The sequence below is a fragment of the Neophocaena asiaeorientalis genome, unplaced genomic scaffold (genome assembly GCF_003031525.2).
Source record: "Neophocaena asiaeorientalis asiaeorientalis breed wild unplaced genomic scaffold, Neophocaena_asiaeorientalis_V1.1 scaffold476, whole genome shotgun sequence".
Lineage (NCBI taxonomy): Eukaryota > Metazoa > Chordata > Mammalia > Artiodactyla > Phocoenidae > Neophocaena > Neophocaena asiaeorientalis.
Genome location: NW_020172178.1, coordinates 2,742,210 through 2,765,499, shown reverse-complemented (window position 1 = coordinate 2,765,499; position 23,290 = coordinate 2,742,210). Strand labels below are relative to the sequence as shown.

Below are 23,290 nucleotides of genomic sequence, written 5' to 3'. Positions count from 1 at the left end.
CAGAAGAAAACGTCATAGAAGTTGTCTTTGGAGTATGGGTCTATGGATTAGCTTCTGGGGCTTAGCAAACTTCTTTGAGACTGCGAGTACAACATTATCATTTGCATTTTTTCCTCTAAAGAGAATTCATATCTTTCATCAGATTCTTGAAAGAGTGTGTGACCCAAAAAAGTTAGATTCAGGATTCTAAGGAAAGAGGGTAAACAGTTCCACTTTTTGTTCTGATACAGGGACTAGATATAGGATTTTTTTTCCCTCTTTTTTGCTTTTATTTTTTTTAATGAAAGCAAGGTCATATTATCACTAGGGAAAAAACGTGTTTGTCTGTCTCATCTTGTAGCTGACAGTGAAAGCACTACATGTGCGCCCAGAGTCTGGCAGGTCACCACAGGAATGCTGCCTCAGAGTGTCCCTAATGCCACTTCGTCTCAATATCGACCAGGTTTGTATTACAAGCATAAGGCATGGCATTGTGTTTAAATATATATCCCACATTCAGAATGAGAGATTTGATTTAGTAGAATTATGTTTATTATGATTTAACTTTTATGGAAGTTGCATAATTAAAACAGACTTCTGCTGGTAAAGAGTAGGGCAAATTCATTAGCTGTTTGGAATCTAATTATTAGTGAATAAATATTATTAGATTTTGTCCTCCAGTTACCTACGTACGCACTGTCTACGTGACATAGCGCTTAATACCTGCTTCTCATGTTCTCTGATCTTTACATACGTGCTCCTAATGCAGATATACAGGTATTTTCAGAGGATGAAAGGACTCCTCGATATACACTACTGAAAGATATAGGGGATTGTAATCACAGCATCTGGAAGAGAATTCCCTGCCCTGGGCACAATGACAAATTAGTAAATTGGCACTTGAACAGGTCACAAACAAAGCAGAGATTTATGGAAAGAGGTAAAGAAATCTACTTTCCTATACCCTAGCAAGCACCCCATCAAATGATCCTGGGTTTTGCCTTCCCAGAGAGCTGTTTAAAGCATAGTTGTTTTACAAGCTTTGTTCGGTGTATGAAGATGTGATACTTGGTAGTAGTGCAGTGTAGTGAAGAGTGTGGGTTTAGAGTCAGACCTGGGCTTAAATCTCAGTTCTCTTTTACTAACTGTGTGGCTTTTGGTAGGTAACTTAATTTCCCCAAGCCTCAGTTTCTTCACTGATAAAATGGAAAAAGTAATAGTACATGTAGCGTCATTTTTTTTAAAATGAGGCTTAAAGGAGACTGGTGTATGTAAAACATTTAGCTTGGTGCCTGGCACACACTGTTAACGATCAGAAGTGTTAGCTGTCATTGTTAACTGAAGCATGTAACAACTACAGAAGATAAATGGAGTTTTTATAGTAATCTGCTTTTGAAATAACAGAACCCTCCCCTTATACCTTACACATTGGTGTGAGCTCAGGTTTGGAAGTGGAGTATATGTGGGGTGGTATTATTTGTTTGATTAAATAACATTAATTGAATAATGTCGATTCATTATTTAAATAAGTAATAGATGTATCAGGGGTAATCTAAAGTAATATTTATATTGTAAACAAAACATAGGAATATCTCAGAGAAGTTGTAATGTGAAGCACAGAAGTTTAGCACAACTTTATGTTAATATTTGTAGCTTCTGAGCTGGGTCAGTCTTGCCAGTGAGTATTTTAGATTTATGTTTTCTCATTATGAGAAGAATATCTTTTGAAACCCATATTTTAATTTGATTTATCCATATTGGCCTAGTAGGAATATGATGACGTATATATGGGAAATTTGATCTGTGAAAATCACCAGTGTGAGCAAGAATTTGAGTGAGATTTATCTTTATGGCATGACTTTACCAGACGTATCAAGCCCAGTTTTCTTTAATAGACCTTTTCTTTAATATTGAGCTTAATTTCTTCTTTAGAACTCTAAAGCATTATGATTTTAAAATGGAGAAATATTAACCTTAGCAAAAACAATCAGGGAAATAAATGTTATGACTAAACTGAGGAGGAATGGGAAATAATTCCCCAAGGTATGGGATCGAGGGAAACAAAGCCATGCTGCAAATATGTATGCCTTAACTAGGAATATTATGATACAAAAGAGTCCTTTCTAGTTTGCGTCTTCTGAGATTGACATACCATACCAAATGGTCATCTGAATAGAAAAGAAAGCCAAATGTTTGTGTTCTTTAGTTTTTCTTTTGAAAACATATCAGTTGATGAATGAGAATGCTTTGAGTAATGTTTTTCTTACCAAGCATATCTGACTTTATCTTCACTGGATCGTAGACAGTAAGTATGAAAGCAATGTGTTGTTTTCTCTTGTTTCTAAGAAGCTGCATTGCTGTTGAAAGTCGGTGCAGTTGCTTGTGAAGCGCAGCGTACCTGTAGGGCAGGCAGGACTCTAGGCAGATGGAGTGATTGCCGTGTAGGGAGCTAAGTAGATGATGGAGGTTGTGTAACTAGGCGATTTGAGATCCAGAATCTGAAGGGGCCAGATTTCCTGGTCTGATGTTCATTTTAGTATTGAACTGCCTGGAAATCTGTGTAGGGAAGATATGTTAATTCCAAATCATTTGCTGAATGCCACCCTTGTCCCAGGTCTGAAGTAGGATGCTGGGAATACAAAGAGGAAGAAACATTCCATCCTCAGAGATCTCTGTTCAGTGGGGAGACAAAGAGACAAATGACTTTAACACCCTGTGATGAAGATAGGCATAAAGATGTGTCCCACCAGAAGAGGGCTCCTAAGCCGGGCTGGGAGTTTGGAAGATGAGGGGTGAGCAGTAAAGGCTTTCTGGAGGATGTGACAATCAAGCTGGGTCTTAAGGAATGTAAAATTATGAATCTTTGTAAAGGCATTGAGAGCCTAATTCAGGTTGTGAGATGCAATGTGAGGCCGTTGGGTAGGACAGGTGCTTGGCTGAGGTTGGAAGTGATGAACACGTAGCAGTACCAGTTGGCATGTTTGTGATTCTTTTCAGCATCACCTGAGCATGACATTGAAAGCATTTCTTTCAACACCTTAAGTCATATCACACTGTTAATATCCTTTACCGTAGGACCTTAAAGCTAGAAATAACTATTTTATAGTGAAGGTTTAACATAAATAATAAACCATGTTTTTTAAAGTTTAAAAATTGATTTTATTGAAGTATTATTTGCATATAATGCAGAGATTTTAGGTGTACAGTTTGAGCTTGACAGATATTTCTTAATGAATAAAGCTGCTATGAAATTTGTGTACAAGTTTTTTATGGACATAAGTTTTCAGTTTTCCTGGGTAATTGTAAACCGAATGTCTGGGTCATAGGGTAGATGTGTGCTTACCGTCATAAGAAGCTGCCGAATAGTTTTCCACAGTGGTTGGACCATTGTAGGTTCCCATCGGGAACAGATGAGGGCAGCAGCTGCTTCATGCTCTGACCAAACTTGTCTTTAATTTTCGCTGCCTTACTTGGTGCTCATTTTGGATTTCCCTGATGACTAATGATGCTGAGCGTCTTTTCGTGAGCTTATTTGACATTTGTATATCTTCTTTTTTGAAGTGTCTGTGTCTTTCTAGTTTTTGTTTTTTAAGTGATTTTTTAAATTTTTATTTTTTATTTATTTATCTTTGGCTCTCTTGGGTCTTCGTTGCTGCGTGTGGGCTTTCTAGTTGCGTGCGGCGAGTGGGGGCTACTCTTTGTTGCCATGCGCGGGCTTCTCATTGTGGTGGCTTGTCTTGTTGCGGAGCATGGGCTCTAGGCACGCGGGCTTCAGCATTTGTGGCTCGCGGGCTCTAGAGCGCAGGCTCAGTAGTTGTGGCGCACGGGCTTAGTTCCTCCGCGGCACGTGAGATCTTCCCGGACCAGGGATCAACTCATGTCCTCTGCATTGGCAGGCAGATTCTTAACCACTGCGCCACCAGGGAAATCCCTGTGTCTTTCTAGTTTTAGAGTTAGGTGGTTTGTCTTACTGAGTTGTAAAGAGTTCAGCATAAATACCAAAATTAAAAATTTAGAGAACATTTTGAAAAGCTCATGATTAGTATCCCTTAGTCTGTTGTTTGTAGTAAAAATATGTAAAAACCACTGTCTCTTTAGTCTTCCCTTTTTTTTTTTTTTTTAAATAAGAGCACATTTATACCTGGAATTTTCTCTTTGTTTTTTTTTGGAGGCAAAACATTCATAGTATTAAAATATCGCCATCTGGTGGCCAAAGGGTAACATTTTATATACTATTAACTGTCAACATGTAATATTTGATATATGTAAATATACACATATTTAGTGATTTATAATAAATGTATGTAGTGTAAATAACATATAAATATATACTTAAATACGTATGTGTAAAGCATAATAATATAGTGAACAATTCATGAACGTACTCCCCAACTGCAGAGCCAGAATATTTCTAATACTGTTGAAACCGTCTGTTTGTTCTTCAGTCCTAGCCCTCAGTCTCCCATATGCCATGTCATCTAGAAAAATACCTCTCTAACTTCCATCATTTATACTTCTGACAAGTGTGATCAGTAGTAGGTCGAATCCTTTGGAATTGCCAGTCAGGCACTTGGTGTGCTACCACTTACTGTGACCCTGTATTTCACTTTCACATTGCGGTTTGGTCCAATATTAAAGTTTTATATTAGTTTAAGTTTTTTAAAATGGGAGGGAAGAGTAAGAAAGAACAGGCTCTGGTATTTAACTTTCATATTCTCCAAAATGGATTTGTTAGTCTCAGTAAGGCTTAATGAAGCTGTTAATAATGGGCAAATGTGGCTTGCACGCACAGCACCAAGAACGGTCCATACCATAGAATTTCAGAAAAGACCACACTGATTGCGTGATTTTATTTATTTTCAATTTTTATTTTGAATATCATGTCTAATGAAGAAAATGTTTAAGGCAACATAACATAGTGGTAAAGGCCGAAATAAGACATTAAGAACTTCTAAGGCACATCTGAGTATGCAGTACACGCTAGCTGCTGTTATTGTTTAGTAATATCCCTGCTACCAATTCAGAGTGAGAACTAATGCCAAATTAAGAAGGAGACTACTATATTTCTAAGAAAACCAAAATGTACTTTGATTTAGAAATAGCAGTTTAATTTCTAACTTATCTGTCGTAATTTCTGCATCTATAAATTAATTTTCTCAGAGTTGTGAGAATTAGCAAGGAAGTGTGTGTGTGTGTATGTGTGAGAGAGAGGGAGAGATTGAGAATAGGAACAATGCTTGGCACAGAGTAGGGACTGAATAAATTATAGCTGTATATGAACAATGAGTGAAATATAAGACTTGAAGACACTTCGTTTCATAGTTTTAGAACCCTTTAGATATAATTACATCTCTCAATTTTAGGATGCCTTGTTCTTCCTGAAGGATTTCTTCACAAGTGTTTCCACAGAAATAGAGCTTCTCATGGCTCCAGATCCAGAAGGTATTAAATATGTAGAGTTTGAAAAAGCCTATAACAAGTACTTGGATTGATTTTGATTGTTATGAGGCCTTTTTGAGAATGTACTTACAAAGCTTTATTCTCATTTATATAAATGTGTTCTGTGCTCATTTTTGTTAAGTTGTACAAATGTAGTTTATGTAAGAGTACAGGAGTCCCCCCTTATCCTCCAGAAGTGCCTTCCAGGACCCCCAGTGGCTGCCTGACACTGCAGATAGTAACAAGCCCTAAATATACTGTTTTTTTCTTTCTATACGTACATGCCTATGATAAAATTTAATCTATAAATTAGGCGCAGTAAGAGATTAACAACAGTAACTAGTAATAAAATAAAACAATTATAACAATATACTGTAATGAAAGTTAGGTGAGCATGATCTTTCTCTCTCTCAAAATGTCTTGTACAAATTTAATGCCTCTTCCATCTTAACTACGCACTTATCATGCACTGTGGCTGTAGCCTCTGAGGTACGACAGCAAAATGAGTGCAGATTTCTTTTTCCTTCATCACAGTTTTACAGATTTGTTCTTACTGTAGATCTTAGCGACCTGAGCATACAATTTTTTTTTTTCCTTATTAAGTGAAGAGCTTTCACCTTTTCGCTTAGAGGAAGCGTGCTGCGGCTTCTCTTTGGTGTATCCGAATTGCTAGCATCGCTGTTCTTGTACTTTGGGGCCATTATTAATAAAATAAGGGTTACTTAACACAAGCACTGCAATACCCCAACAGTAGACCTGATAACTGAGCTGGCCACTCAGTGACTCACTGGTGAGATATGCTGGACAAAGGGACGATTCACATTCTGGTGGGATAGAGTATGACGATGCAAGGTTTCATCATGCTACTCAGAATGGTGTGCAGTTTAAAACTTAGGAATTGTTTATCTCTGGAATTTTCCATTTCATATTTTTGGACCGCAGTTGATCTTGGAAAGTGAAACTGAAGATAAGGAGGGACTACTGTAATGATTTAAAAGGTGAAAGATTTCTCTAGCAGTGGTTGTATTTATTAAATGAAATGTAGCAAAACAAGTTAAGTGTAGATTTTTGCTTTAAAGAAGTATACCTAATTTTTCAAATGTGCGCTTTCAGTTAAAAAGTCTCCTGGAGCTGATGTCACCTGCAGTTTGCCAAGGCATTTAAGCACCTCAAAGGAGCCAAATCTAGTTATTTCTTTCCCTGGGCCAAAGCAGCCTTCCCCAAATGGCAGTGCCAATTCAGTGCAGGTGGTCAATGGGGAAGAAGAAAAGGACTTCTCTGCTGAAGAAGCGTCATTTAGTGATCAGCCTGTGTTTTTTAGGTAAGTCATTTAATTTTGATAACAAATGAAGTTATTTTAGAGTATGAAGGTTGTTTTTTAATGTGTCTGTGTACCGGAAATCATGAGGTCGCGTCAGCGTTTCTGTGCACTGGCGAATAACCAACCGGTGTATTTGTTTGTATGCGGGCCCCACCTACTCGCACCTCTCATTTTTACACATAGTAACCCTGGCTCAGGATTCATCCTCCTATTGATTCTGTAGCAGGAATTTTCTCTTCCCCTTAGATTCTTCCTTCTTTTTTCCTCCACCTGTCCCTCGCTTTCCAGTCACTTATTATGGCCTGTTTGTGTGTCCTTGAACGTGATACTGTCCTCTTCCCTCAAACACCTCACCTTCAGCATTCCTCCCTTTTCCATTATGGGGATTTTCTGTCTACTTTCTCTGCCCTTCTCTATCACTGTTGTGTCGTCCTTCCTGACCCTCCGCTAACTGGCTGAGTTGGAATCATCAGGAAACCCATGTCCCTGCTGACAACAGCCAACAACTAGCTGGTTGTACATTGGAGTTTATCCTCGTTTCCAGATCCATTCATTCTAACCGTCTTCTTTCTTTCCCAGCCCTTGATGGTAGGGGTGGAGCCTTGGCTCTATTGGAAGGAGAGAGGTTGAAGATCGAAAACACCTGTGTTGTGAGGGACAGTTAGCTCCTTTCCCTGGTTTTCTATAGTCCTCTCTTGTTGACATCAGTGGTCCCCAAGTTCTGTCTTTCTAAGTTCTGAGTTTCTAAATTTTCTTTCTAAATTCTGAGTTTAGAATATGACCCAAAGTAGGCAGTATAACTGTTTTAAAGTGTTTTCATGTTTTAAATATCTTGTATATTGATGAAAATAGTTAGAAAATAGAATGTGAGAATTGGAAAGATCCTGGGAGAGAGGATCTCTGGTGGTTCTAAACTTTTCTACCATAAAAGAAGAATCTCTTTTATTATTTTCCCACATTTCTTTTTTATTTAAAAATTTTTTTCGAACAAAAACATTGTGTATCTTAATAATTTGAATTCTCATTTCATATAAGCTACCAATTTGGTTTTTGTGAACACTGGATAACCGGTATAAAAGAAATTGAATTGTTATAATTCTGGCCTGAAAGCACAGAAATTTGACACTTTTTAGTCAGACTGTGTAACCTCACTTACTTAGGTAAATATTTGTTTTTTTCCATTTAGACTACTTAAAATAGCTTGTAGATTTCTGTTTCTACTCTCAAAAGCTCCTAGTGTATCTAGGACCCTGGGGCGGTACTTGGTGATATAGTTCAAATTACTCACTTTACAGATGAGGAAGTTAATGCACAGAGAGGAGAGGTGACTTGCTCAAGGCCACACAGTTAGTTAGTGGCCAAGCCAGGACTAGAACAGAGGTCTTCTGAATCCCAAATCCAGTGCGTTTTCCAAGTAATGGCATAATAGTCCCCTCTCCTGCAGACATTTATTCATCCCACAGATATTTATTGAACATTTATTATATGTATGTCAGATTTTGTTCTAGGTGAACAAAGTAGAGAAAAATCCCTATTTAATTGAGCTTATAGATAATAAAAATGTATGATTTGGCCTATTATGTACATACCATGGAGGAAAGAGTGAGAATGGAGGAGGCAGGTGTCGAGGGGCTGTCGCCCAGAGAACCCAGTGCAGATGGGTGTTCGGAAGATGAGGGGTGACCTGGGAACCCAGACTTCTTGTAGTGATTGATATAAGTACAGCACTTCCATTTTACTGTAGGTTAAATGGACTTTTGTGGGATGACTTAGTATATAACCACCGACATTAATTCTGTAGTAAAAATGTATTTCAGCTTCCAATTTACAGTCCAACTTTTGGAAGCCAACTGCTTTTGTTTGATGTGTACCATCAATGTATAATTATAATTTCACTCAGAATTCCCAATATTTGTGTGTCAGTATCCTATTTGCAAGCATTAATTTCATGACTGTCCACTAAAATTCACCAATGTAGATGGCATTTAAAAATTTACTGATGAAGACATTTAGGCTCAGAGAGTTTAAGTTACTTGCCTCGACTGCATCCCATGTAACTGATAACACTAGGGTTCATGTCTAGGTCTTCTGGATCTTTCTGCTCTATCACAGAGCTAAAATGAATACCTTAGCCCTTTTTTACTTTTTGGTAATGATTATGTTATTTGGTTTAATCTTGAAAGTTGTCTTTATTAGTTCGTTCTCTGTATGAATTGAATATGTGCCAGAATAAATTTTCCTAAGATAAACATTGTTTAGTAAACTAGGAAAAGGTTTTTGTGAGAAATTTAATATATAATGAAATAAATAAGATTTATAAGATGATTAACATCTGTTTAGTTGTTACATTGCCTTAAGAAAAGGCAGAGCTAAAAGACATTCTCTTTTATTTAGGCCTTAATATATTCACATTATTTATTTTGTGGCTTTGTTTTTATTCTCCAGTTGAACAAATTCATTTATATCTAATTTCAGCTCTTAGTAATTTTGAATATAAATAACTCCCCTCCTTTCTTTATCTTTAGAGAATTTAGATTCACATCAGAAGTTCCTATTCGACTTGATTATCATGGCAAACACGTATCAATGGATCAGGTCTGGAAACTTTGCACAAATATACTCTACAAAATTATCTCATTTGTTTTTCTAGTGGACTCAATTTTTTAAAAACTCTTTTCCGTTATAGTTTGTACATGTGAAATGCAGTGTAAGATTTTAAAATTTAATTCTGCTTTTAAAGTAAATTAAGTATAATTTTACTTAAGAACCCATGAGTAAAATTTGATATAAATTGGGTCATATAAAATACATGTACTTTTTTGCTCTGAGTATTTTAGGTGTTTTACCTTTAATAGTGATTTTTTTTTTTTTTTTTTTTAAATTTTAAAGGGTACGTTGGCTGGGATTTTGATTGGTCTGGCCCAGTTAAACTGCTCTGAACTAAAGCTGAAGAGGCTTTTCTATCGGCATGGGTAAGTTGATTTATTACATGAGACTTTAAGATGTAGTTACTAACGTTAGTTTACAGCAAACTAAAAATTGAGTTTTCTTAGCGAGCATACATAATTTATTTTACAGTGTTGTTTGCAGAGACCTCATTTTTAGAGGATTTTTACTGGCTAGGGGCTAATTTTTATTCTGAGAGAATAGAAGTAGTTTGAAGAGAGTAGTATTTTTCAAAAAACAGCTATAGTTAGGATTCTTAAAAATAATTTCCCAAAGTTATAAATTAGCCTATTCAGTGAAAAGACTGGAAGGAAGTTCACAAGCTAACGGTTCTTAGTAGCTAAGAACTGTCCGGCAACTTATAGACACTGAGTTAACCCTATGCCAAAGCTTTAGATGTTGAAGAAGTAAGAGCAGTGGAAAAGCACACTTACGTATACTGCCTAAGCCTTATATAGAAATTATTAGCATTCTAAGTGCTAAATTATTAGCACTTATATATACTGCCTAAGCCTTATATAGAAATTATTAGCATTCTAAGTGCTAAATTATTAGCATTATATATACTGCCTAAGCCTTATATAGAAATTATTAGCATTCTAAGTGCTAAATTATTAGCACTTATATATACTGCCTAAGCCTTATATAGAAGTGATCAGCATTAGCATTAGCATTGGGTTAAATGTATGTGTATACATAGATGTATTTATATACTTAAATTGAAAATCTATAAAATTATGTCCTTATAATTTGTACGTTTTCTTTTTTGTCTTTTTTAAAATAAACTTATTTATTTATCTATTTATTTATTTTTGGCTGCGTTGGGTCTTTGTTGCTGCACCATGGGCTTTCTTTAGCTGCGGTGCACGGGGGCTACTCTTGTTGCAGTGTGCGGGCTTCTCATTGCAGTGGCTTCTCTTGCTGTGGAGCACGGGCTCTAGGTGCGCGGGCTCAGTAGTTGTGGCGCAAGAGCTTCGTTGCTCCGCGGCATGTGAGATCTTCCCGGACCAGGGCTCGAACCCATGTCCCCTGCATTGGCAGGCGGATTCTTAACCACTGCGCCACCAGGGAAGCCCTCTTTTTTTTGTCTTAAGTAAAAAAATTCCCCAAACTTGTCTAAACCTATAAATTTCATTTTCCTTCCTGTATACTTATAGTCATTTGCTCTAGTTTGCTAGGTGTTGACAAATTATTCTCATATGCAATCACTGAATGGCTTACTGACATTAAGAAGAACCAGCTGCCAGGAATTCTGGGAGGCGTTGGGCCTATGCATTCACTAGTCCAATTAGGTGAGTGTTCTTTTTTAATTAGAAGATAATTTATTTTGCCTGATCAGTGATTCTTAACTCTTTTGGGGTTATGGATGCGTTTGAGAATCTACGTGAGGATCATCTTTCTAGAAAAACCTACATGTTAGTCGTACAAAATTTTGCCTCCATTTTAGGAGTTAAAAACCCGAGGGTTGGAATGATAGCAGAGATCTAAGCTCCAGCACGCCTCTTGATTTCTGTGTGTTGGCTGCTGTTCTAGTGCAAGGCCTGAAGGACTTGGTCTGGTTGCCAGTTGAGCAGTACCGGAAGGGCGGCCGCATCGTCAGAGGGTTTCAGAGAGGCGCTGCCTCCTTTGGCACCTCGACAGCGATGGCTGCTCTAGAACTCACGAACAGAATGGTTCAAACCATACAGGTATCTTTTCAAAGACCAGCTTGATCTATACAAAGAGGAAGAGCTTTTGTAAGCAGTTGGGTTATTTTGTTCTCAAAATGTACTGTGAAAGTGTATAAAATATTGAGAATATTTTGTTTGTAATGATTTCATATCATTAACTTTTTTTTTTGATTAGCTGTCCAGTGTTAATTAAATAAGTAGTTAAATAATAAAGCAGTGGACTACAGTGTCAAATTCGTTTGCCTCTTTCAGGTAGATTATAACTATTAAGTTAGCCAAGGATTTATTTCACCACATTTATGTGAAAAGATCATAGCTGAATGTAAAGAAGGCATTAGAGATCTAATAGTGGTCGTATTAAGGTTCGTTATATTAAGTATTAAGCTCCATTTGGCCTTATCCAGTTGTTCACAGACCATGCATTCTTGTCTAACCTTGGTAACACGGAGAGTGTTCTCAGAAGGCAGAGGAGGGGCTGAAAAATTCAGCTCAATCCAGATATGAGTTATTACTGTACACTTTAACATCCTTGTTATAAAAGTGATACATTCTTGTAAAGAATTCACATGCTGCAGAAGGGCCGGTCTGAGGGTGTGTGAGTCCCTCTCCTCTTCCTGTCTCCCCGTAGGAAGTGCACTGTTGGAGCTTAACCCTCCAGACGTTCTTCTGATTCACTTTTTTGTTTTCTGATTCACTTTTCACTCTCTGCTAAAATGATCCAGGCGGCGGCAGAGACTGCTTATGACATGGTGTCTCCTGGTACCCTTTCTATCGAGCCCAAGAAGGTCAAAAGGTTCCCTCATCACCGCTTAGCCCACCAGCCAGTGGACCTGAGGGAAGGTGTGGCCAAGGCCTACAGTGTCGTGAAGGAGGTGAGTGGGCACCCGAGGGGACAGGCCAGAAGCAGTTTGCGTGCTTTCCTGACGTTCATCTAAAGAGCAGCGGCGCTTGGGCTTTGTCCCAAAGAAACCCCTGGGGTGGATTTGGGACTGTGCTGTCGCTGGTGAGTGCAAATATCTGCATGAGGTAAGAGAGGAGGCTGTGTCCTGACCTGCAGGCTCACGAGAAGAGTAGAGATCTAGTGGGAGGACTGATCTCTTTACATACAGAAGCAAACAAGGAGTAGTAGAAACATGCCATGGACTCACCAGTGGAGTTAACATATGTTTATACTTTGCTGTATTTTCCACAGATTTGTTTAAAAAATAAAATTTGTCAGGTTAATCACAAATGCTGACCCCATTCCCATGCCTTCACTATCCTGAAGATGGTAGATATTTTTTCTGTGCATGTTTTTTATAGTTTCATGTAAGTATGTATTCATAAGCAAATAATTGCTTATATTTTAAAAGTTAACATAAATGGTATCATCTGTACCATTCTGTAACTTTTGTCTTTCAAGACATATCCACATTGATATATGTAGATCTAATTTAAACTTTTATAGTATTTCACTGTATGAATATAGCATAATTTATTTATCTTCCTATTGGTGGACAGTTTCCTTTTTTAAAAAATTAATTTATTTACTTCTTGTTGGCTGCGTTGGGTCGTCGTTGCTGCGCACGGCTTTCTCTAGTTGCGGCGAGCGGGGGCTACTCTTCGTTGTGGTGCGCGGGCTTCTCACTGCAGTGGCTTCTCTTGTTGCAGACTATGGGTTCTAGGTGTGCGGGCTTCAGTTGTTAAGGCGTGTGGGCTCAGTAGTTGTGGCGCACAGACTTAGTTGCTCCATAGCATGTGGGATCTTCCCGGACCAGGGATTGAACCCATGTCCCCTGCATTGGCAGGCGGATTCTTAACCACTGCGCCACCAGGGAAGTCCCATTTTTTTCCCTGAAATACAATTCCATTTTTTTCCCTGAAATACGGCTATTGGAATGTTCATATAAACGCCCCTTTGTTTGTATGTGCAAGAAGTTGTTAAGGGTGGAATTGGTGATTTGTAACTATTTGAATCTTGACGCTTATTAAGCATTAACAAATTGTAATTTAGTTGCACCAGTGAATCCTGGTTCTTTATGGGTGTTGACAGGAGCATTCCTTGTCTTTTTTTTTCTTTCTTTTTTTTTCTTATTCAAACAGAAAGTCACAAAAATTATAACCATCCTCATCAGTTCACTCAGTCCCATGTAATTAATTTGTTTTTCATCTTGATCTTTTCTTAGCACTTTTGTGAATTCATCAGTTTTCCATTAGAGTTCTGAGAACACTTATTCATTCAGTTCAGCAGTATAGTCAGTTACCAGAAACCTGTACTTGTCAGAGTCTTTTCCATGAATTCCTTGAAGGTGAAACCCTTTTATGGGAACATTTTTGCAAAAGCGTCAGAGTACACCCAGAACTGTCTGTAAATGACAAAAGACTTAAAAATGACCACGGTTAAAGATTTGATGAAAGTTCATAACAATGCAATTGACAAGGGAATTTAGTTATTTCTGAGATATACATTTTAAAATAATAACTAGAATTATGACTTATAACATTATACCAGAACATACAAGATTTTTAGGAATTTCATGTAATGTCTGAAACATTAATATTAACATATTTCCATACAAATAACCCAAAGAAAGTTTAGTATTAGTTTTTTTTCCTTTTTTTAGCATTCCTTGTCTTAATCTTTTTTTTTTTTTTGACATAGGACGTGAAGTTTGAGGTCATTTTACTTATGATTTGTGTGTTAAGATTTCATTAATGATATTTTTCCCTGTCATATTCTGACAGGCAGAAGTGCCTTAGGACAGTCTTTTACGTGACAGAAGAAGTCCATGTGGTCCCAAATGGTGGGAAGAAGACTGAAGTGAGGCCCCCCAAGAAATGTGTTAGTGGATAAATAAAGGCAAGACCACAGATCACCTCTCTTAAAAAGAGGTTTAGTCGGGAGAATAAAGAGAGATAATTACCAGTCAGACCTGTTCCTACAGATGTCAGGATTGGGCCAGTAATCAGCAGACATGTTAGAAATCAGGTTTGTAAAAATTATCCTGGGCTTCAAGGCGTAGCAGGGGCAGTTTGCAGCAGGATATAATAGCACTTGGGTACGTAGCACTTTGCAGTTCACAAAATGCTTCCCTAATTTAATCTATGCTCATTTAAATAAAAGTATTTGTGTGCTTACTCTGTGCCAAGAGTATAGTAACCCTTAAAAGATAGGTGGTTTTCCTGATTTAGAGATGAGGAAACGGGGTCAGCAAGAATGGCTTCCCCACTATACCGTGGCGAGACGGTAGTGGAGCCTGGATCGGAACCCAGGTATTTGGGTCTAATGTTTAGTTCTCTAAAACCATCTGTGTGAAGAAGGGAGGAAGGAAGGTGAGCATGATTTGATGTGGTAGGTGTGCTTGATTAGACGGAGTCTGAATTCTGTATTAGAAAACTTTTAAAATAGACGTTCCTAGGTGGTGATAAATACTATCTCTTGGGCTTCCCTGGTGGCGCAGTGGTTAAGAATCTTCCTGCCAGTGCAGGGGGCACGGGTTCAAGCCCTGGTCCGGGAAGATCCCACATGCCATGGAGCAACTGAGCCCGCGAGCTACACCTACTGAGCCTGCGTGCCACAACTGCTGAAGCCCATGTACCTAGAGCCTGTGCTCCGCAACAAGAGAAGCCACCGCAGTGAGAAGCCCGCGCACCACAATGAAGAGTAGCCCCCGCTCACTGCAACTAGAGAAAAACCTGCGCACAGCAACAAAGACCCAACGCAGCCAAAAATAAATAAATAAATTTATTTTAAAAATACTATCTATTTTCGTATTATATGTTGGTAACTCAGAGGTCAAGAGGAAACATCCCATGTGTTTCACAAGATCAGGGGTTGGCAAATGATAGGTCTCAGGTCATATCTGGCCCATGCCTGTTTTTATATGGACCGTCTAGTAAGAATGATTTTTACAGTCTTAAAAGATTGTAAAAAGAAGAAAACAAGAAGGAAGAAGAAGAGTATATGACAGAGACTGTGCAGCCCGCAAATACTTACCACCTGGCCCTTTGCAGGGACAGTTTGCCAAGCCCTGCTCTGCGTGATCAGGTCTCGTGGTGGTTGGGGAGCAGTGGTGAGGGGAGTAGTAGTTGTAGGAGCTGTTCGGTGAGCACTTAGTACCTGCTGAGTTGTACCGGGCTCTTTAGGTGCAGTATTTCGTTTAACAATCACTGCAGCGTTTTCGTTCCCCTCTTAAAGCACTTGTGTCAGGTCACACAGGTAAGTGGTGGAGCTGAGGTTTGAATTTGCCTGGTGGTGCTGATTGCCACGTTCTGACACACTAACAGCGACTGTTTGTGGGTTAGGGAGGGGACCTGGGAGCAGGCAGGAGGAGGATGTGGGCAAATGTGTAAATTGTAAGCATCTTCTTCACTGTGGTGACGGTTTTACTTGTTGGCTGTTATTCTGTAGATAGTTTGAAAAATAGCACTTACATTTTTTTTTTTAGCTCTCTGTAACCCCCTCCCCGCCACAGCATTACATGTTTTTTGCCTGCTGTGCTGTGTAAAAATGATACTCCCATCAGGTTGTCAAAGTGAGGGCTAGACTTTGGACTAGGACAAAGCTCATTGATTTCCCTGGAGAGCCCAAAGTTCCTCTCGTTGTGCCTGTCACTGAAATGGTCACAGTGGAATAGTGCCTCGTGGCCCCTGAGGGATTTTGAGTTAGACGAATGGTAGAGATTTGAAAGTCATGTATGACGTTTTACCACTCTGGCTTGACCTACTCATTTACATATTCAGCTCTAAAGCTCAGCAACCATGATTATTTTAATGTTACACAGTTATAAGAAGGGTGAAAAATGCTACAGAAGCTTTGTTTCTAATTATTAAACATGTTCCTGCTTTATGTTCTCAGAATTTTCTCTGTTTAATCCAGGAAAATGTTCTATTTAGCCTTTTATCTTAATTGAATGTTCCACAGTTATCTCTTCTAGTACATAGCCAGTAATTTAAAACAAATTAAATTATTTTCTGGAGCTTAGTCAAATTAGGTCTTTTGTTACAGTTGAATCACAGGAGCTATCACCATATTCATTTAGTGATTATATTTATTCAAGAAGCTTTGTTTGCTAAGTTTGATTTAACTAGAGTGATTACTAGTGCCAGAAAAGCTGCTCTTGGATTATTAATCATTTCTGTAAGCTTCCCCATGTGAAATTGTAGTTTACAATTGTAGTTTACACAACTGTCACAATAAAATGCTAAATCATAATAATTGCATCTTACTTTCCCTTATAATTAGAATTGTCATAAAAATAATTATCCTGGCTTATCTCAAAAGTACAGGTTCTGTTTCGTTTTGGTTTTTGTCTAGTTACAAACCTGCTGTTGATGAACTCGACTAAAGTGTGTATTATGAGAGAATTTAGAGAGTTTTCTGACCAGTGATTTACTCCCCTTCTCTCCCCTCCCCGCTTTCAGGGAATTGCAGACACGGCTCAGACCATTTACGAAACCGCAGCCCGGGAGCACGAGAGCAGAGGGGTGACTGGCGCCGTGGGCGAGGTCCTGCGCCAGATCCCTCCAGCCGTGGTGAAACCTCTGATCGTTGCCACGGAAGCAACATCCAGCGTCTTAGGTGGCATGAGAAACCAAATTAGACCAGACGTTCGGCAAGACGAGTCACAGAAATGGCGCCATGGAGAAGACTGACATTTCAGACGTGATTCTTTATGAAGATAATGAGGGTGGAAATAAGGAACAGAGTATCCCACTGGCAGCTTTAGGGGGAACTCGTTTAATTTTATTGTGCTCATCTCAGGAACAAAACCACTTCTTAGTGAAATAATTTAGTATCAAAACAACATGCAACCAAAACCTTTTGACATTTTAGGGCCTGTAGAATAGAAATCTGTAGAATAGAAAGGTTTGGTGGCTGGTGTCAAAAGTCCATGAAGCATTTGCTGCCCAGTTAGTGGAATGTTTGCTTTTATTAAAATGACTGTACTTTTCCTTGTTACAGACAGCTGTCATTGGAAACCTCCTTTTACAGTACAGAGTGCTCAGAAACATTGGAGCGCTTTGAAAGCACTATTTACGTTGCTCTAAGGAGTTGATTTTTCTCCAGGTTTGAAGAGAATCACAGCTTCGAAACTTTCATTGAAAATGAGAGACAGAAGCCACAGGGAAAGTAAAACAAATAGGATTTTCAATATAAACACCCGTGAGGAAAAAATAACCTAGTCTGTTGGATTTAGTGTTCCCGCACTCGCAAACAATGTCGTTTCCATTTGCTCAGAAGAGCCTTCTGTGGGAGTTTGAGAACGTGAATGTCGCAGACTTGTTCTGTTGTGTTGCACTTTATTGTGTGTGTGTGTGTGTGTGTGTGTGTGTGTGTTTAGATTAATACAAGTTATGTGCTATATTCTACGTGTAATTTATAGAGTTACACAAAATATAAAGAGGGGTAAGTCTGAAGGTTTTTGGCAAAGGAAGGTAACTCAAATGTAATAACTTCATTCATTCTGAGTGTAAATGAAAATGTGCATTCTGTAATGAACTGGGGCCCATCTAATTGTTTATATATTCAATTTTAAGCAGGTATAGTGCAAGGTTATTAGGAATGTGTGGAAAGGGAGATTGAAAGTGGTTTTTACTCTTTTGAAATTAACCAAAAATCCTCCAAATATGCCCTAGTCAGCTATTTCGAAGTACCATTTTTACTTGGTTAACAATGTACATTTTGATAATCTGTCAGGAATGAATAAAATATTTTTATTTAAAGGTAAAATTGTTTTATGCTTCCATGAATATTTTGCTTCTCTTAGAGCATATTCATAGATGCAATACTAGAATTTATTCCAAGACCCTTGGGAACACTTTCTCAAAATTGATTTTGGTTAATACCAAGTAAATCATTACCTAGGAGTGAGAGGGAAATTGTTCTCAAAGAACTCAGCCTCTAACTTTAGATGAATCTAGCAGAAAGAAAATATAGGACTTTGTATTCATCCACTGTTTAAAGTTGCATGATGTACATTCTCATTTTCTAGAGTGGGGGGATGTCATCGAGGTGAATTTGGATTTCACAACTGCTTTCACTTTGGGGTTTGGAAAATGACGTTGTATCAATTTCATTCTCTAAACTTTCTAAACAAGAAAGCAAATGTAAACCAAAAATCTGAACATTTAAAATTTATAAAATGATGTTAAATAGCATTTGATTTAATTTTGTTTTCTGTTTACTGCTGAAAAACTTAAAAGGATAGTGCTTAGAAAACCACCTGTTTAAGCATCACAGGACCGTTTATTACTCGGCCCTAGTTAGATGGAGTCCACCTAGAACGTGGTCCTGAGTAAACGCTAGCCATGGCTGTTTATTATATGAAGCTTCAGCCTGCTTCCGGGGTGCTTTCCAGGCACCCTCGCATTGACACCAGTATTTTCCCTTATAAGGGAACATGCTGTGTGTGATATCTGTGATGATTAATCAAACTGGAAAACACTTGCTCAAATTTAAAAATATAAAATCTCTTTATTAAATATATTTTCCATACTACATCTAATTGAACTTAAATAATTAGTATAGGGAGAAATAATCATCCTCTTCTTTGTACTCTGAGTTGCAAATGGACCTGTTTTTTTTGACAAATTGGGTTTATAAGTCCCATTTAAACATATGTCTTTATAGTGTAATTTCCATGGCTCTCTGTTCTGCCCTCCTGCACCTGCTTTTAATAGAATCCCTGTTTGGGAACAGAAACCTTGTGTCTCAGAAAGATTCAGTGTCAAGCGTCTAGTCATTGTCAGTTTAACCAAGATGCTCTTTACTTGAGATGTTTACATAGAGGTCCTTTCTATATTTGAATACTTAGGCATTGTTAAATATCCTTAATTTTTTCAATAGTGTCTTTTCGAACTTTTACGTCACCATGACACAGTAGAGAGTGTTGGCAGGATCCTCGTGTTGCCAGATCTGTGACTTACCAAGTGGATGCTTTTGCCAAGACATTGAGTTTCTTTGTGCCTCTGTGTCCCTCTCTGTAAATGAAGGGGTTTCTTACAACAAAGCCCAACAGAGATTTTCGGATGAGTAGAGCGTGCGTGTGTATGCGTGTGAATGATGACGTGGGATGTGGCACTCCGTTGAGTGCCCCAGGCCTCTGGCACCTGGGACGGGTGGTGGTGTCGAACGAGAGCACTGGCCACATCACACCCACAGTAGCCACGGCTCCTTCAGATCTTTGATCTCTTAGAGTAACGTGTCTCTGAACGGCCATGGTGCCTTCAAGGCTGACTTCTGAGTGGAGCAAACTGAGCATGTCCACGTACTGCTGCATTGAATCCACGTTACGTTTCTCCCCGAGGGGTCCAGGTCAGCGAGCTTGATCAGGATACGTTTGTGAGTTTCAGAACCTCACATTGTGGCAGGAACATGTTAAGACCACTTTACATTATACAGGCAGCAGAGGCCATGGTGGCATCTCCTCTTGATTAGGATCCCCCAGTTTCCCTTCCTGTCTGTCCACAGATTGCTGTTATTTACAGATAGAATGTCCGCTCAGCATTTGCCTTTTAGGACAGATAGGATGCAGTGTTTTTTTCTAGACATCATAGCGAAGACTTTCATTTTAGTAAAGCTTGGGTCCAATTTGGATTCCCACTTAAGCACATATATTTAACATCAATATTTTTATAATGCAGAACTCACTTTAAGAAAAAAAAAAAATCTTCCCAAATAGCAATGTGCCTAAAATGAGAAAAAGACTAAAAACCAGTATTTCCTGCGTCATGCTATGCGTCACTTCCCTCTCCTTTAAAAACTGTGTTTTGTAGGCTTGGTGCCTTTGTTCAGTTCCCAAACAGTCCAAACAACTACGTTTGCTCCTCGGGGGCCGCTCGCCACCCTCGGGTACTGTTGATTCAGGTTCTGTGCACCGTGTGTGCTCTCACCAGAGATGGGAGACGAGAGACAGAGGGCAGAGGCAAGTTAAGCACTTTTAAACGAGGAATCCACACTTGCACTAAGTAGTTTTAGGATTGACAATTAATTATCTTACCATGAATTTAGATCTTGTATATGTAAAAAGCTGCATGACTCAGCTTAAGAGAAATCATTCATCTTTGCCCCGCCTCAGTTTTCTCACACCTGAGCGGGGTGTAAATGAACTCTCAGCTTGTGGCAGTGTGGCAGGGCTAGTGGCCCGTGGTGAGCAGTCTGTTCCCTGTTTCCCTTCATATCCTCTTGACCTACTTAAGACACGAGAGAAAATGTCTATAAAGTTCTTTAAGCGTCGTGAAAGTAAGGGCCTGTGCAGATGCAAAGCGATACTTTGCATCTGCAAATACATCAACTGGACATACCCATTGGTACTAAATTGAATAACTCAAATATCAATATAAATTTGTGAGTCTTAGGTTAAAAAGGAAGGTTATTTGGGTAGTATATAGATAATGAAGGAAAGAAAAAATTTTTTTCCATTACCAAGAAATCTTACTTCTGTGTCCTGGAAGGTATAGTCAGTCTTTTCATTGAGAATAACTGAGTGCTTCAATGCCAATTTATTTTTATCTCAGAAGTTTCAGGATCATGCTAGGTAGGCATTGCTCCCTGTAGTAGACTTTACATGCACAGTTGCAAGTCAGCTAGTTTTAATCAGAAGTATTTTCCTTTCATTGTATTGTCTGCAAATCAGAGAGAGAGAAGGCATTCTGACACACCATGATCGGCTTCTTTGGGGATGAGAAACTTGAGTTTAAACAATTCATATTTTGAAATGTCAGCAGTTTTTAAAAACAGAGGTGTTAGACATTTTTGCTTCCTGTAACCAGTGTTGGCCCCTTGGTTTCAAGCATGTTGCTTCATAAAAAGCACCAGATGGCTATCTGATGATGTATTTCATGAGATTGTAGATGTGATGTTGGCTGACTCAGTGACATCTCTAATGCTCTGGGGGTGTTGAAATAGCAGCCCCTCCTTTAAGAAACATGTTTACTTTGCTGTTTCACATGTACTTTGTGTATATGAAATGGCAGCCTCCAATTTCTAGTTGGATTTGTCTTACATTGTTTGTGTAACTTGCCGGTCACACAGGACTGTTTGCTTTTTCATTGCGAAATTTGGTAGGGACGCCAATTCAGCTCTTATGTTAATCCATCCTGATTTATTTTAGACATTGAATTGATCTCACCAGAAGTAAAAAGCATATGTTGTATATGTTGACTGTTATTGCTAAGTTTCCTAATTGAGGTAATTATGGATATGAATACTTTAAGAATACTGATGCTATATGAGTATTTTTGTGGAACTGTTAACTTGTTAGTGTGACTAAAGTATTATGAATTTAAGAATATTCTTGAAGAAAATTAAAATATTTACTCTTTGGAGTTTGCTTTAAACACTATTGTCTTTCACCAAGAAATGTTCCCTGTATAAAAAGCCTGTATAAAATACTTTTTGAGGCAGAGGGTAGGTCTGTGTCAGATCCTGTTGTTGTGAAATGGTGTTCCTACGATCCTGTACTGATAAGTACTTCTAATAGCCAATCTTGTAGCTATCTGCTGCTGACTTCTGAGATACATAGGGCATATAATGTTAGAATTTGCCACTCCTTCCCCTTTTGGGATATTAATCACTGCATTAGTTATCTTATCTCCACAATGTAGACTTGCAGCAAACACATCTTATAGTTTTGGTCTTAGGGACCTAGATAAATACTTGAAAAACCTGTTCTTTTTGGAGGAATATTATTATTTATAAAAGGAATATTTAAAAGAAATATTTATTCTTAAAGACAGTACTGTAAAAGAAGTTTTGATGTGACAGATGTCATTATGTGACCATCCACTTTGAGCAATCATGGAAAAATCGTAAGTCACAACACACTTCACACATGACTCTTGTGAGTGAGGGAAGGGAACCTTTGTGAGGTGCTTGCTGTGAGCCAGGTTCTCTATATAACCTCAGTAGCCCCTCTGAGGGGTGCTTGTAATAATCCGTCTTTTCCAGAGGAGGAGACTGAGGTTCAGAGAGGTCAAGGAAGTTGCTTAAGGTCACATGGTTTGATTCCCAAAGCCCATGCTCATTCTAGGATTTTATTTAAGAGGAACTTGTACAGTTGTCTAAATTAGTGAAAACTCTTCACTAGTTAGGAAACCAAGAAAGGAATTTTGCTAGAAAATGGAGATTATAGGCTCTTAGAATACTTTAGTCAGACAAACTTGCTTATCTTGCATCTCCACCCCTCTCCCCTCTCCAGGCTGGGCTCCAGCCACAGTCGTTAAGTCTGGGAGTAGGGCTAAATTAGATTCTCTCCACTTTAGAAATCTTACCCTTGGGGCTGGATGAGTTTTTGCTGTGGGGCTGTCCTGTGCATTGTAGGATGTTTAGCAGCATCCTTGGCCTTACCCAGTACATGCAAGTAGCACCCCATCCCCACTTGTGTAAACCAAAAATGTCTTCAGACATGGCCAAGTGTCCCCTGGGTGGCAAATGTCTCCTGGGTGGCAAAAGCCCCCTGGTGCAAACCACTGGGCCAAAAGCTCCCCTGGTGAAAATCGTGTGTGGCATGGAGCGAGCACAGTGCGTAAGAGCCTCCCCACATTCCTTTCTGGAATATCCTGCCTGGTTCCTCCTTATCTCAGCTTAAAGATTACCCTTCTCAGACAGGCCCAGCCACCCTTACCTCTTTATTACCTCATTATTCATTATAGCACACACTCCTCTCAACAAACTTTGTGGCATTTCTCTCATTTTAAATTCAACATTTGTTGAGTATTTACTGTGTGATTACTACTTTGTTCAAACCTCAACAACATGGCATTCGCATTCTGTACCAGCCAGGGTCCTGGCAGGAGGCAGATGGCCGGCCACTGGGGCGACTGACGGAGGTGTAAGGAAGGGACTTAATTTAGCATAGGTGGGCAGGGGCAAGGGAGATCCACTGGCACCTCGGGAGCTGACTCGGCCTCAGCTCTGTGAGTCAGTGGTGGTGTCTGACTTTCTCCCGCTGAC

The 23,290-nt window shown here is 38.8% G+C and overlaps 1 protein-coding gene across 4 annotated transcripts in view; it reads left to right on the top strand.

Annotated features, from left to right (window-relative positions):
- The window catches only part of ATG2B (autophagy related 2B), a 74,964-nt gene extending 53,301 nt beyond the window's left edge, over window positions 1-21,663 (top strand). For 2 of the 4 annotated variants that reach the window (XM_024758682.1, XM_024758673.1), the window contains exons 34-42: window positions 341-442; window positions 5,343-5,421; window positions 6,532-6,739; window positions 9,265-9,334; window positions 9,629-9,711; window positions 10,856-10,977; window positions 11,219-11,373; window positions 12,078-12,227; window positions 16,759-17,182. In XM_024758682.1, the coding sequence (XP_024614450.1) occupies window positions 341-442; window positions 5,343-5,421; window positions 6,532-6,739; window positions 9,265-9,334; window positions 9,629-9,711; window positions 10,856-10,977; window positions 11,219-11,373; window positions 12,078-12,227; window positions 16,759-16,989 (1,200 nt within the window). In that variant the 3' untranslated portion in view covers window positions 16,990-17,182. Of the gene's footprint in view, window positions 1-340; window positions 443-5,342; window positions 5,422-6,531; window positions 6,740-9,264; window positions 9,335-9,628; window positions 9,712-10,855; window positions 10,978-11,218; window positions 11,374-12,077; window positions 12,228-16,758 lie in introns of all 4 variants that reach the window. The other 2 variants (XM_024758691.1, XM_024758697.1) reach the window with 2 other exon arrangements.
- The last annotated feature ends 1,627 nt before the right edge of the window (window positions 21,664-23,290 follow it).